This window comes from Podarcis bocagei (genome assembly GCF_964188305.1).
Source record: "Podarcis bocagei genome assembly, chromosome: 18".
Taxonomy (NCBI): Eukaryota; Metazoa; Chordata; class Lepidosauria; order Squamata; family Lacertidae; genus Podarcis; species Podarcis bocagei.
In genome coordinates this window covers 9,880,675-9,895,109 of record NC_138144.1, presented here as the reverse complement: position 1 = coordinate 9,895,109, position 14,435 = coordinate 9,880,675, and the positions used below count along the sequence as shown (strand labels likewise).

The 14,435-nt window shown below is 46.9% G+C and overlaps 1 protein-coding gene across 3 annotated transcripts; it reads left to right on the top strand.

Moving 5' to 3' along the window:
• The first annotated feature begins 813 nt into the window (after positions 1 to 813).
• MOB3A (MOB kinase activator 3A) lies at positions 814 to 13,687 on the top strand. 3 transcript variants are annotated; one of them, XM_081178082.1, is made up of 5 exons: positions 814 to 897; positions 4,112 to 4,187; positions 8,336 to 8,883; positions 11,202 to 11,404; positions 13,442 to 13,687. In XM_081178082.1, the coding sequence occupies exons 3-5, from the start codon at positions 8,469 to 8,471 to the stop codon at positions 13,469 to 13,471; spliced, it is 648 nt and encodes a 215-aa protein (XP_081034208.1). In that variant the 5' UTR covers positions 814 to 897; positions 4,112 to 4,187; positions 8,336 to 8,468; the 3' UTR covers positions 13,472 to 13,687. The 3 variants fall into 3 exon arrangements, with proteins under 3 accessions (XP_081034208.1, XP_081034209.1, XP_081034207.1); XM_081178083.1 differs by lacking the exons at positions 814 to 897; positions 4,112 to 4,187 and adding an exon at positions 3,679 to 4,041; XM_081178081.1 differs by lacking the exon at positions 814 to 897 and having other exon boundaries at positions 3,679 to 4,187.
• The last annotated feature ends 748 nt before the right edge of the window (positions 13,688 to 14,435 follow it).

The following is a 14,435-nucleotide window of genomic DNA, read 5'->3' as shown; positions in this document are numbered from 1 at the left end:
CATGCTTTTTTGTGAATTTGCCTTAGTCCTTTTCCACTAGGAACTGCCAGGATGCTTATTTTTATTAATATTATTATTAGATATATTTTTTAATTGATTTTTCACAGATTGGCCAGTTTACTTATATTTCAACATACGTTTTTCTTAAAAATTTGACTCCCCACCCTTACTTCCAGGATATTTTCATTCCCTAACTTCTGAAGCCATTCCTCCTCCTTAGTAACTAATTATTCTGGCTGCTGTTGTTGCAGACATAATTAGTTTAATCATCTTTTTTTTGGGGAACTACCACCCTAGGAGAAAAGCTGCAGGACTTTTGGGAACAACCAACTGGAACATTTTCTTCAACTCGTTATCTATCTTTTCCTCCAAAGCCTTTAGCTTCCACCACATATGACAAAAAGGACGCTCTTGTTGCAGTGAGTTCCACAGGCGAACCAGGTGAGGAGGTGTTGCTTCTCCAGCCACCAGCCTCCCCTTCCTGCAAATATGGAAATGAAGCAATTGCAGAGGACGGCCAAGACTTTTCAGCTTGAAAAACTTCCCCACCCAAAAATAATATTATGGTTTTTAAAATAATATTTATAAATAAATATTATGTTTTTGTACGTGCTGGAAGCCACCCAGAGTAGCTGGGGAAACCCAGCCAGATGCGCGGGCTATAAATTATTATTAAGATGGGGATGCCCTGCAATTTCAACGGGTCTACTCTCGAGTAGGACCACGCCGGGGCACTGCCTGGATCGGGACCCGGAAGGGGTGGTGCCGCTCAGCCCCGATCCTGCCTCCAGGGTGGAGTAACGAGCGGAGAGTTTCCCTCTTTTCCAGCGATCCGAGAACGTGGCCGGGGGGAGACTGACCTTGACACGCGTTTTGGGGAGCCCCTCCGGAAAGCAGGTAAGGCGCACGTGAGGATGCGGGGATGCGCGCCCGCCTCCCCTTTTAAAATCGGCAGTCGAATTTGCATTGCAGCTTTGTTCCCCTTTGCAAAAAATAAAAGTCTGTCTGATGTTGCAATGCATTGCAGATTTCCGGTGTTCCGCGCCCCGGAAACGCCTGCTTCCTCTCTTACTCGCGAGTAGGGACGAGGTTAGGGCCTCTACCCTGTAAGATCATTTGGGGGCGATTAACTTTCCTCCCCCCCCCCCCCAGCGATCCTCTCCTCTTTTTCCCACGGTGGGTTGCCAACTAACGGGGAAGAGGAACAGCTGGTATTTAAGACGACCACCAATTTTTGACTAAATAAAGTTAGCAGAAAACATCCTTTTATTTTTATTTTTAATTTTTTTATTAACAATTCCAACATAACACAATATCAAAACATAATATATTCATTATTTTCCCCCTCCCCAGCTCCTCTCTCTGATTTCTCAACACCTCTTGTTCTCTGCGTACTGTAAAATTGTATAAATCCTTATATTATCTGTTTACTATGTTAGCAATCAATAGGTTTGTGTATGTTTATTCAAAACCTGCCAAAGAGTCCAATTCATTTTGTTGTCTTTTTAAATACTTTGTAAAAAGTTCCCATTCTTCTTTGAAGTCACAGTTGTCCTTATCTCACAGGTTATATGTCAGTTTCGCCAGTTCTGCATAATCCATCAATTTCTCTTGCCACTGTTCTTTTGTCGGGGTTTTCTCGTTCTTCCATCCTTGCGCTATCAAGACTCTTGCCGCCATTGTCACATACATAAATAAGTTCTTTAATTTCCTTGGCAGGTCTTTTCCTACAATCCCTAACAAGAAGGCTTCTGGGTTTTTTTACAAATGTCATTTTAAACATTTTCTTCAATTCATTATATATCATTTCCCAATTTTTTTCTAAAATTTCTCTACATTCCCACCACATATTATAAAAGGCCCTTTCCTTTTCAGAAAACATCATTTTATACACAGGAAAAGACGGCAATTCCAGAGACTTTCTGCTCCAAGCAATTCCCACCCTCTTTGGTAACTGTTATTTGCAAAACGATATCAAAATATAAATCAAAAATAACACCCCCCCCTGTAAAGTGCCGGTTAGGGACTTGGGGGCATCTTAATTTTTTTCAGAAGCTTGTCAGATTCATTTGAATTCCACCCATTCCCCCCATTTGATCTGGATTAATAATAATAATAATAATAATAATTAAATTTTATTTATATCCCGCCCTCCCCAGCCAAGCCAGGCTCACCTTGTAATTGTTATTTCAAAATCTTATAAATGCAGCAAAATGTGAATTGCAGGGGGCTATGAGAATTTTAAAACATCAATGTTATTAAAGGTTTTCAACCTAATATACCATAAAATTCAAGCTAAACTAAAGAGAATAATGATTAAAAAAATCAAACAGGAAAAACTAAATTCTCTCTTCCTATGGGACTCTCCATATGGGGTTCAAAGAACTCCGCACATGGTATCTTGTCCCTTATGACAGAGCTGCAAAGTTTGCCCGTGTTCTTCAGCCCATTCCGCAGATGGGGAAGACTGAGGCTGAGAGCAGGGCGGTTGGTGTGGCTTGCCTTTCGCATGCCTCATGTCAAGAGGCGGCATTCGAACTCTGGGCTTCCTGCTTTGCAGCTGTGTCTCAGGGTGGGGGGCTGCGGTTCGGTGGGGAAGGGATTTCAGCCGAAAATATTCACGATCTGGAAACTCGAAACGAGGAACTGGTAGATCAAAACCAGCATTTGGAGGCCAGTTGCTGGAAAGATGCAGGAAATGGATTTTCCTGGCAGTCTTCCCGTTGTAAGCATGCAGAAAGAATTTCCTGCCAGGGGGAATTCCTCATTTCAAAGAACTATGAATAATTGGGATTCTGGCTTCCTGAAAGTCCTGGGTTTTTTGAAATCATCAGTGAGTCTTTTTCATTTGGAAGTTTAGAGGGTTCTCTCCCCCCCCCCCTTTTATATTATTTATTGGCGTCAAAATGAAGGGTAGGCAAACATGTGTGCTTTTATTTAAAATGCATCCCTGGGTTATTTGCAGGGCGTAGAAATTCGTTCATTTCCCCCCCTTCAAAATATAGTCTGGCCCCCCCAAAAGGCCTGAGGGACAGTGGACCGGCCCCCTGCTGAAAACGTTTGCTGACCCCTGAGATAGATAGATAGATAGATAGATAGATAGATAGACAGACAGACAGACAGACAGACAGACAGACAGACAGACAGACAGACACACACACACACACACACACACACACACACCCCTTCGGCCGATTCATAAGTTAATGGACTATGCGGAAATGGCAAAATTGACAGCAAAAATAAAGCGATAAAAGAGACAAATGTATCTTTAACCCAATGTATTATTGCAGGCGTTTTTTTACCATTCAAGCAGCGTAGGCTTCAACATTTCTCCAGTGAAAAGACGGGTGTCCTTTTCAATAATAATAAGTACCAGACTTTTAGAAGACATCTGAAGGCAGCCCTGTTTAGGGAAGCTTTTAATGTTTAATAGACTATTGTATTTTAATATTCTGTTAGAAGCCACCCAGAGTGGCTGGGGAAACCCAGCCAGATAGGCAGGGTATAAATAATAAATTATTATTATTATTATTATTATTATTATTATTATTATTATTATTACAGTACCCATCTGACTGGGCTGTCCCAGCTACTCTGGCCGACTCTCAACATATAATATTTTATAAAACATGAACGTATCATTCAGTCTAGGTCTTGTGCATAGATTTTTACAAAACATGAAAAATTTCACCCCAGAACCATTTCCACCGACCCCTGAGAGTGTCAGTTCCAACCACTTTGGAAAGCCCAGATCAGTTGAACCAAGAGGGGGGGGGGGCTTTCTCCTGGCTCCCCTCCAAAAAATGTCATTTTCGTATAAATAATGTCGCCCTTGGGTTTTTTAAAAAGAAGAAGAAAAGGGGGAAAAAACCTCTTGCACGAGCGTCGCTTTCCCTAAAAGGAAGTGAGTTCAGCAGGCGTTACTCATCAGGGTTCTGAATCTTCCTCAAGCAGAGAGGTTTCCTGTGTTTTGGGTCAGGATCCGAGCGAGCGACTTGCAATCCAAGCTCCGTAGGGTGACCTCAGGATCCTGTTCCGGTGCGTTTTCTTAAAATATCCACCTTTTTCTGTCTTTTTCCCTCTCCCTTCTTCTTATAATTCAAAAAAGCAGGCAGCGACGAGGAGACCCATCGCCAATTCCGCCTGGAGGCTCTGCATTTTGTTCCGGTCGGAAAGTGGTGCCGGTAAGAACATGAACCTGGGTTTAATAAATAATAATAATAATAATGTTATTTATAAATAACAAAACAAAGATTCCTTGAAATGCGGGAATCGTGGCTGAGTACCTTTCGATGGGATATGTATGGGTAAAATAAAGAGGGTTTTTTTGATCCGTTGCTTCCTGGCTGCCTCTCAACTTCCTCGTGTTGTGGGGATTAAATTGAGATCTTGGGGGGGGCTGTGAATACAATAAATAAATATTGATTTATTGATTTGTTTCTGGGATCTTTTATAAAGGGCGGTATATAAACAGAACTATTGTTGTTGTTAATACTCCTCAGAGTAGACCCGTTGAAATAAATGGATCTGTGTATTATTTCACAAAATTTGTATACCACTTAAGAACCTCTAAGAAGTTTAATGACAATAGGAAATGTTTGAATTGTCATTTTTTAAGGGGGGGCAGTTAAAAGCAGTTATGTGGAAATATTCAAAGGATGGTGGAAATAAACACATGTAACTTCTACTTGGCTAAACAAAAATGTTTTAAGCAGGGACAAAAGTTAGACTTCCCCCCTTTTTGTAAAGACTTTATGTTTCATTTTATAGTGTATAGAGGGTCAAAGTTGGTCTTGTCCATGTGGATTCCAAAAGCAGACTTACATGAATATTGTGCAACAAAAAATAAAACGCTGTCCTCCAGTAAAATGACTCTCTGGAGTGTGAAAAGTTATAGTTCAGCATTGTTTTCTAGCTCCCTGACTTTTTAAAAATAAAAATACGCATTTCATTGAGTCATAGAATCATAGAATTGTGGAGTTGCAAGGGAACCCCAGGGGTCATCCAGCCCAACCCCCTGCAATGCAGGGATCTCAGCTAAAGCATCCATGGCAGATGTCCACCCAACCTCTGCTTAGAAACATTCCCCTGTTGAACAGCTCTTATTGTCAGAAAGTTTCTACCATATGTTTAGTCGGAGTCGCCATTCTATAACTTGAAGCCACGGGTTCGAGTCCTTGTTCCACCTTCCTTGTCACAGCCTTTGAGATATTTGAAGGTGGCTCTCATATCTGCTCTCAGTCTCCTCTTTTGCAGCCTAAACATGCTCAGCTCCTTCAACCGTTCCTCATCAGGCCTGGATCCCAGACCTGTAAAATTAATTCCACCTCTTTGTTATTACTAGCACAGTGTATACTGTCTCCTCCTGTCTGCCTTCTAAAAAGTTTGATGCTAAAGCTTTGCCAAAGAAGAAGAGGTTTCCCTGTATTTAAGAATCTGAACCTCCCCACGCAGGGGCAGTCTACCTTTGAATTAGCAACCGCTGCAGATATGCAGATGACACAACCTTGATGGCAGAAAGTGAGGAGGAATTAAAGAACCTTTTATTGAGGGTGAAAGAGGACAGTGCAAAATATGGTTTGAAGCTCAACATCAAAAAAACGAAGATCCTGGCCACTGGTCCCATCACCTCCTGGCAAATAGAAGGGGAAGAAATGGAGGCAGTGAGAGATTTTACTTTCCTGGGCTCCATGATCACTGCAGATGGTGAAAGCAGTCACGAAATTAAAAGACGCCTGCTTCTTGGGAGAAAAGCAATGACAAACCTAGACAGCATCTTAAAAAGCAGAGACATCACCTTGCCAACAAAGGTCCGTACAGTTAAAGCTATGGTTTTCCCAGTAGTGATGTATAGAAGTGAGAGCTGGACCATAAAAAAAGCTGATCGCCGAAGAATGGATGCTTTTGAATTCTGGTGCTGGAGGAGACTCTTGAGAGCCCCATGGACTGCAAGAAGATCAAACCTCTCCATTCTGAAGGAAATCAGCCCTGAGTGCTCCCTGGAAGGACAGATCCTGAAGCTGAGGCTCCAAGACTTTGGCCACCTCATGAGAAGAGAAGACTCCCTGGAAAAGACCCTGATGTTGGGAAAGATGGAGGGCACAAGAAGAAGGGGATGACAGAGGACGAGATGGTGGGACAGTGTTCTCGAAGCTACCAGCATGAGTTTGACCAAACTGCGGGAGGCAGTGGAAGACAGGAGTGCCTGGCGTGCTCTGGTCCAGGGGGTCACGAAGAGGCGGACATGACTAAACGACTAAACAACGACAAGCGGACAGGGAAAGGCTGGTGCATTTGTGGTGGGCTTCCTTGCAGGCCTCTTGCTGACCCTTGTCAGAAACAGGATCCTGGGTTCAATGAGCCTCTGGGTCTGAGTCAGGCAAGGAGAGTTTGGGGGGCGGCGTAAGAGGGGGTAGATGCCTGACTTGGAGGAAGTGGATTGAGAAAAAGGCCTCCTCTCTCCCTCTTCTAACATTGGATCTTGCAGACATCCAAGGAAGCTGATCATGGGAAGATTCCAGGCAGACTTTTCCCAATAAACTGCGGAACTCCCTCCCACAGGGTTTAAAAGAGGAATGGGGAAATTCGTGGAGGAGGAGTGGGCTGTCGATGGCAACTAGCAACCAGCTTATTCCAAGCAGATCCCCCCCTTTTTTTTTACAGGAAGAACCCCTCTCTCCAGGGTGGTCCAAAAAATTATATATGCTTTACTTGGAGATTCCTGCATTGCATGGGGGGGTTGGACTAGATGACCCTTGGGTCCCTTCCGACTCTGCGATTCCGAAGCTTTGAAGCAATATCTTCTAGTTGGTGCTTTTTGTGTTGTTTTGAGAGACAGCTTCTCTCTCGCTCTCTCTTTCTGCACTTCCTGCTTTCTTCACCCAAACTGACATGTGTCTGCACACAGGATGTGGCTTTTAAGCGAAGCTCGAACTCGGTTCTTCGTAAATGGGGCTTGCACCGCTGCAGGAGGACTGTCGGATCCTGCCCTCCCTCTCCCTGCCCTCGACTTCCTCTCTCAACTTCCCTTCATGGGACATCTCTCTTCTTTTAGCGACACCACAGGGGCCTCGATTCCTGGCCTTCAAGAACCATTTCTCATACACACACACACATTGCATGTTTTTAACAGTGAACAAGGAGGCAGTTAATTCAGTAGGAGGCGCCTTCATTCCCCCCTTTATATTTTATTAAATTTCCAGAAATTCCACACATGCATTCCAATACATATTAATTTTTTCTTCCCACTCCACTTTCCGTGGTGTTTTTTTAAAAAAAATTCTCCCCTTTGCTGTACCCTATTTTCTCTCTCTTATAACATTAGAGGTCCCAGCCCCCAGGGAGATTAGACTGGCCTTGACCAGAGCCAGGGCCTTTTCGGCCGTGGCCCTGGCCTGGTGGAACGCTCTCTCGCAAGAGACCAGGGCCCTGTGGGACTTGACATCTTTCCACCGGGTCTTTGGTTGGGGTTCAGTTTGATTCTTTTCTTTTTGTATAAGAATAAGCATTAAAGAGGCCTTCTAGCCCCCTCATGGGTCCTTTAAAAGACCAGTGGTAACAGTTGGCCCTGGAGAATATTAAAAAGGTAAAGGGACCCCTGACCATTAGGTCCAGTCGTGGCCGACTCTGGGGTTGCGGCGCTCATCTTGCTATATAGGCCGAGGGTTCATGTGCTTCCGGGTCATGTGGCCAGCAGGACTAAGCCGCTTCTGGCGAACCAGAGCAGTGCACGGAAATGCCATTTACCTCCCCGCCGGAGCGGTACCTATTTATCTACTTGCACTTCATGCTTTCGAACTGCCAGATTGGCAGGAGCAGGGACCGAGCAACGGGAGCTCACCCCGTCGCGGGGATTCGAACCGCCGACCTTCTAGGCTCTTGGACTTAACCCACAGCACCACCCGCATCCCTTGGAGAATATTAACCTATCTCAATTTTACCTGTGCACTGCCATCTGTCCAGATTTTAATTTGCTCTGAACTAATTTTAAGATGTATTTAATTAATTGGTTGCTTGTTCTTATGTTCTTTGTATTCTGTGTTAGTTTTGTGATGTTAGCTGCCCTCAGCCCAGCTCCGGCCAGGGAGGGTGGGGTACAAATAATTTATTATTATTATTATTATTATTATTATTATTATTATTATTATTATTATTATTATTATTACAATAATACAACCACCTCTAATTGGACTGGATCACAGGATTATAGACTTGTACAGCAAGGCAGGTATCGCAGCTAAAGAATCCCTGACCGGTGCCCCCCCCCAAAAAACCCTCTGTTTTAAAAAGAAAAAGCATTATATAAAAACCATGTCTATCCATTCTGCTGCAGGTTGAAGAGCCTTTCTACGACCGGCGGAACTCCTTGACACTTTAAAATCCGTTCGTTCGAAAAACTCCTCTGTCGCAGTGGCAAATCTCTTGGCTATCAGTAACTTTTGGGGGGCAGCCGAGTTGAGCAGGAGATGTCTAACCATCTGCGGCAAGTTTTCAACAAGGACCGCACGTTCCGCCCCAAGAAGAAATTCGAACCCGGAACGCAGCGCTTCGAGCTGCACAAAATGGCGCAGGCATCTCTCAACGCCGGGCTGGACTTGAAGGTGGCCGTGCAGCTGCCGCCGGGCGAGGAGCTGAACGACTGGGTGGCCGTCCACGTGGTGGACTTCTTCAACCGCATCAACCTCATCTATGGGACCATCGCCGACTCCTGCACGGAGCAGAGCTGCCCCGTGATGTCCGGGGGTCCGAAATACGAGTACCGGTGGCAGGACGAGAAGTCCCGCAAGCCCACTGCCCTCTCGGCCCCGCAGTATATGGACCTGTTGATGGACTGGATCGAAGTGCAGATCAACAATGAGGACCTTTTCCCCACCAACGTTGGTGAGTCCGTTTCCGGTATTTGCCGCGGGGGGTGAGGGTGGGGCGACCGGACGTCAGCCAGCAGCGTGGTGCAGCTGCGCAAAAAGGCGCATGGGATTCTAGGCTGCATTAATCCAGAATGTGGCAGCTAGGCTGGGGACTGGGAGTGGCCGCTGAGACCGCATAACACCGGTCTTGAAAGACCTACATTGGCTCCCAGTACGTTTCCAAGCACAATTCAAAGTGTTGGTGTTGACCTTGAAAGCCCTAAATGGCCCAGTATACCGGAAGGAGCGTCTCCACCCCCATCGTTCTGCCTGGATACTGAGGTCCAACGCTGAGGGCCTTCTGGCGGTTCCCTCATTGCGAGAAGCAAAGCTACAGGGAACCAGGCAGAGGGCCTTCTCGGTGGTGGCACCCGCCCTGTGGAACGCCCTCCCATCAAAGAGAAAAACAACTACCAGGCTTTTAGAAGACATCTAAAGGCAGCCCTGTTTAGGGAAGCTTTTAATGTTTAACAGACTAGTGTACTTTAATACTTTGTTGGGCGGGGAGCCAGATGGGCGGGGTATAAATAATAAATATATTATTATTGTTATTGTTATTATTATTATAACAACCTTGCATTCCCAAGTCACGGGAAGGTGGTGGTTCAGTTTTTGCCCTTTGCTGGACAGATCCTCTGTCGTGGGGTGCTTTGGACCCAGAGGAAGTGTGGGGGGAACCAGCTGGGGCACCCCCACGGGAAGAAGGCTCAGAGCCCGTGGAGGGGTGGTGGAATGGCAGTGAGTGGTCAGAGGGAGAAGAGGAAGAGGACTGGGAGGTGGAGGTGTCGGAGGCTGAAGAGGCAACAGGGTTTAGTGAGCGGGGAGAGTCTGTGGCAGAGAGCAGTCCAGAATCGGAGGCAGAAGCTGAAACAGGAGAGGAGGGGAGGCCAAGAGGCAGAGATGAGTCCGCTTGGTGAAGAGTCACAGGGGTCTCCCCCTCCTGTTGCAACCAGCTCCCCTCCCTGCTAGTCTCCCAGAACCAGGAGAGGCATGAAAAGGGCGGAAGAGAGGTTGGTTTTGCGCAGGCGCAGTCTCTGATTGCTTTGGGGAAACCCATGAGGGGAGGAGACCTAGGCAGCTGTCATGGACTGACTGGATGCAGAAAGGTGGTGGGAGGAACCTGCTGGGGGAACCCCCAAGGGAAGACCGGAATCAGAGGTGGAAACTGAAGCAGGAGAGGAGGGAGGCAGGAGGCAGAGGTGGGTCAGGCTGCTGAAGATGCCAGGGAGTCTCCCCCTCCTGTTGCAACAAGCTCCCCCTCCGCTGGTCTCCCAGAACCACGAGAGGCATGAAAAGGGCGGAGGAGAGGTGGAAACTGAAGCAGGAGAGGAGGGAGGCAGAGATGAGTCCAGCTGGGGAAGAGTCATGGAGGTCTCCCCCTCCCGCTGTGACAAGCTCCCCTCTCCGCTGGTCTCCCAGAACCAGGAGAGGCATGAAATGGGCGGAGGAGAGGTTGGTTACACACAGGAGCAGTCTCCGATTGTTTGGAGAAAGCCCTGGGGAGGAGGGGGTTGAGACGGCTGTGGGAAGGCAGGGACTTCCAGTCTTGGCAACTGATCCATTGGAGAAACCAGCCAAGTCTCAGGGCAGAGTCTGTATACAAGGTCCAGTCCAGTCCTAAGGTCAGGTGTATCTCAGTTCACGTAGTTGGACGATCCGGGGGTCAAGAAAGCCGTGAGTCTCAAGAAGCAGCGAGGTCTGGTCAGGAAGGACAAGTGTTTGTTTCCAGCCACTCACTGAGGCTGGAAGCCCTGCTTAAGAAACTGGAGTCAGCTGGTTCACATTAGGAGCAAGAAGGCTGATCAGTAGGGGCTGGATGGACCCAACAGTCTGACTTGATAGGAAGCAAGCTTGCTACTTAAATCAGCTGTATACCGTATTTTTCGCTCTATAAGACGCACCAGACCACAAGATGCACCTAGTTTTTGGAGGAGGAAAACAAGGGAAAAAATATTCTGAATCCCAGAAGCCAGAACAGCTGTTCTGGCTTCTGGGATAGCTGCGCAGCCTACATTCACTCCATAAGACGCACACACATTTCCCCTTACTTTTTAGGAGGGAAAAAGGGAGTCTTATAGAGCAAAAAATACGGTATTTGGAACGAGGAGGACTAGAAACTTTTTTATTAGAGGGAAGGCCATAGCTCAGCCGTAGATGTCCAAAAGGCTCCTGGAGGGCTGCTGCCGGCCAGTGTGGACCGTATTGACCTTAGACAGGGGCACTGTGTGTGTGTGTGTTGGGCATCTCCGCTGCCCGTCGTGACCTGGGCATCATGTGCGTTTCTCGCACCAGGTACCCCGTTCCAGAAGAACTTCCTCAAGTCCGTCAAGAAGATCCTCTCGCGGCTCTTCCGAGTCTTCGTCCACGTCTACATCCACCACTTTGACCGCATCGCCCAGATGGGCTCCGAAGCCCACGTCAACACCTGCTACAAGCACTTTTACTATTTTGTGACGGAGTTTGGCCTCATCGACACCAAGGAGCTGGAGCCCCTGGTGAGTGCCCAGCCGGGCTGAGCCCCTAGCCCTGGGACCAGGCCTCCTCTGGGGAAGAGGCTTGCCAATCTTTTCTTAATACAGTGGACGCTCAAGTTGCGAACGTGATCCGTGGAGGAGACACGTTCGCAACCCGCAGTGTTCACAACCCGCAGCGCCTCGTCTGCGCATGCACGGGTTGCAATTTGGCACTTCTGGTCATGCACAACGTGCCATTTAGCACTTCGCATGCGCGAGCCCTGAAACCCAGAAATAACCCGTTCTGGTACTTCCGGGTTTTGGTGCGTCCGTAACCCGAAAACGCGCAACCTGAGGCATCTGTAACCCGAGGTATTACTGTATTTACCGTATTTTTCGCCCTATAAGACACACTTTTTCCCCTCCAAAAATGAAGGGGAAATGTGTGTGCGTCCTATGGGGCGAATGCAGGCTTTCGCTGAAGCCTGGAGAGCGAGTGGGGTCGGTGCGCACCGACCCCTCTCGCTCTCCAGGCTTCAGGAAGCTATCCGCTAGCTGTGGGTGACCCAGCTCTCCCAGGGCTAGCAGAGAGCTTGCCTGCACCCAGAAGCTTGGGGCGCGCTGAGCTCAGCACGCCCCAAGCTTCGGGCTTAGTGCAGCGCACCTGGGGGGGAGAAATTTTCCCCCCCTTTATTTCCCCCCAAAAAAACTAGGTGCGTCCTATGGGCCGGTGCGTCCTATGGGGTGAAAAATACGGTATATGTAGAAAACCTGGACGCGGGTGGCGCTGTGGGTTAAACCACAGAGCCTAGGACTTGCCGATCAGAAGGTTGGCGGTTCAAATCCCCGTGACGGGGTGAGCTCCCATTGCTTGGTCCCTGCTCCTGCCCACCTAGCAGTTTGAAAGCACGTCAAAGTGCAAGTAGATAAATAGGTACCACTCCAGCAGGAAGGTAAACGGCGTTTCCGTGTGCTGCTCTGGTTCGCCAGAAGCGGCTCAGTCATGCTGGCCACATGACCCAGAAGCTGTATGCCGGCTCCCTCGGCCAATAAAGTGAGATGAGCGCTGCAACCCCAGAGTCGGCCACGACTGGACCTAACGGTCGGGGTCCCTTTACCTTTACCTTTATGTACAAAACCCGCAAGGCGATGGCATAAAATACAGCCCTCCTGCGTTCTCAGAGGTTGAGCTGGATGATCTTTGGTGTTCCCTTCCAGCGCCACAGTTCTATGAGCCTGTGGCTTTCAGTGATATTTATATACCGCTCGATGTGCAGAATCACTTAGCCGCTTGCACTGAGGTCATTTTGGGGGAAAAGAGGAAGAGCAAGGCTAAGCCTCATTTGGAAATTGTCATTAGTAATATTGGAAACAGAAATTCAGCACCGTCGAGCGAGGAGGGACCACAAGGGTCACGTAGCCCAACCCCCTGCCACGCAGGAATCTTTTTGCTCAACGTGAGACTCGAACCCACAGCCCTGAGATTAAAAGCTACCCCACGTATTATTATGACCATCATCATTTTTATAGCATTCATATACTGCCTGGTGTGCAAAATTCCAAAGTCATTCCCATAAGACATAATAAGATGATTTGAAATAGGAAATGGCAACGCCAAGTAATATTTGGAAATCATTTTTATTATTACCATCATCTTCATTATTACTGATACTGTTATTATTATTATATTTATATGCCGTTAACCTACCTTGCCTACAGGACCTTCATAAGGTCTAGCAGCTTGCTGCTTTTTTTAAAAAAAATAGTGGTGCCCTGAACCTTATTTTACCTTTTTGCTGTGCAATGTTAATAATAATAATAATAATAATAATAATAATAATAATAATAAATTTTATTTATACCCCGCCCTCCCCAGCCAAGGCCAGGCTCAGGGCGGCTAACAAGCAATAATAAAAACAAGCTGAGTGAATACAACTTAAAAACAAGATTAAAATACAACATTGAAACATTAAAATGCAGCCAAGCTGATATAGCTATAGATAGATATTCATTCTTTCTCACAGTTTCGAACGGCAGAAAAGCACTCAGTTCTTTTCCCCACCCTCTTTTATTCAACAGAAGGAAATGACCTCAAGGATTTGCCACTGACGCCCTGCAGGGAGCGATTCCCCCGGCCAGATACGAGCCTCTCCTGGGACTGCGGAACTCTCCTCCACTAGGGAGGGCAAGCGGAATCTGGAGCACCTTCCTTCCCTCTTTAAAGAAAATAATATATTGTTTTATAAAACAAAGCCAAAGAAGGGGGAGGGGGGGAGAGAGAGAGTTATCCTATGACGACTACTAAAAACTGTTTTATACAATGATTTTCCTTGTTAGAGAGAGAGAGTGTATGTTGCGTGTGTGCCTGTATGTATTATAATCAGGGATAGAATCATAGAACCCGAGAATCCTGAGGGTCATCTAGTCCAACCCTCTGCAATGCAAGACTCTTTTTGCCCAATGTGGGATTCGAACCCACAACATGAGTCTCATGTTGTCCCTATCTTTTAAAAAAAGGGGGGGAGAAGACCCAGGTAACTACTGACTGGTGAGCTTGGCATCGATACCAGGAAAGGTCCTAGAACCATTCAACTTGTTTTTATTATTGCTGGTAAGCCGCTCTGAGCCCGGCCTTGGCTGGGGAGGGCGGGGTATAAATAAAAATTATTATTATTATTATTATTATTATTATTAGAACAGATAATTCAACAGGTGGTTTCTGTGAGCATTTAGAAAAAGGAGTCTAGAGTTCAGATCAGGGGAAGTCATAGCGCTGCACTATTCTGCCTTGGTCAGACCACATCTGGAGTCCTGTGTCCAGTTCTGGGCGCCACAATCCAAGAAGGATGTTGACAAGCTGGAACATGTGCAGAGGAGAGCGACCAGAATTATCAAGGGTCTGGAAAGGAAGCCTGATGAGGAACGGTTGAAGGAGCTGGGGACGTTTAGCCTAGGAGAGAGGAGAATGAGAGGAGACATGATAGCCATCTTCAAATATCTCAAGGGCTGTCACATGGAAGAGGGAGCAAGCTTGTTTTCTCCTGCTCTGGAGGGCAGGACTCGAACCCATGAC

Coding starts and splice junctions, on each gene's coding strand:
- MOB3A (XM_081178082.1), top strand. CDS start 8,469: ATGTCTAACCATCTGCGGCAAGTTTTCAACAAGGACCGCACGTTCCGC. Junction 8,884..11,201: donor CCTTTTCCCCACCAACGTTG/GTGAGTCCGTTT, acceptor TTCTCGCACCAG/GTACCCCGTTCCAGAAGAAC. Junction 11,405..13,441: donor CCAAGGAGCTGGAGCCCCTG/GTGAGTGCCCAG, acceptor TTTATTCAACAG/AAGGAAATGACCTCAAGGAT.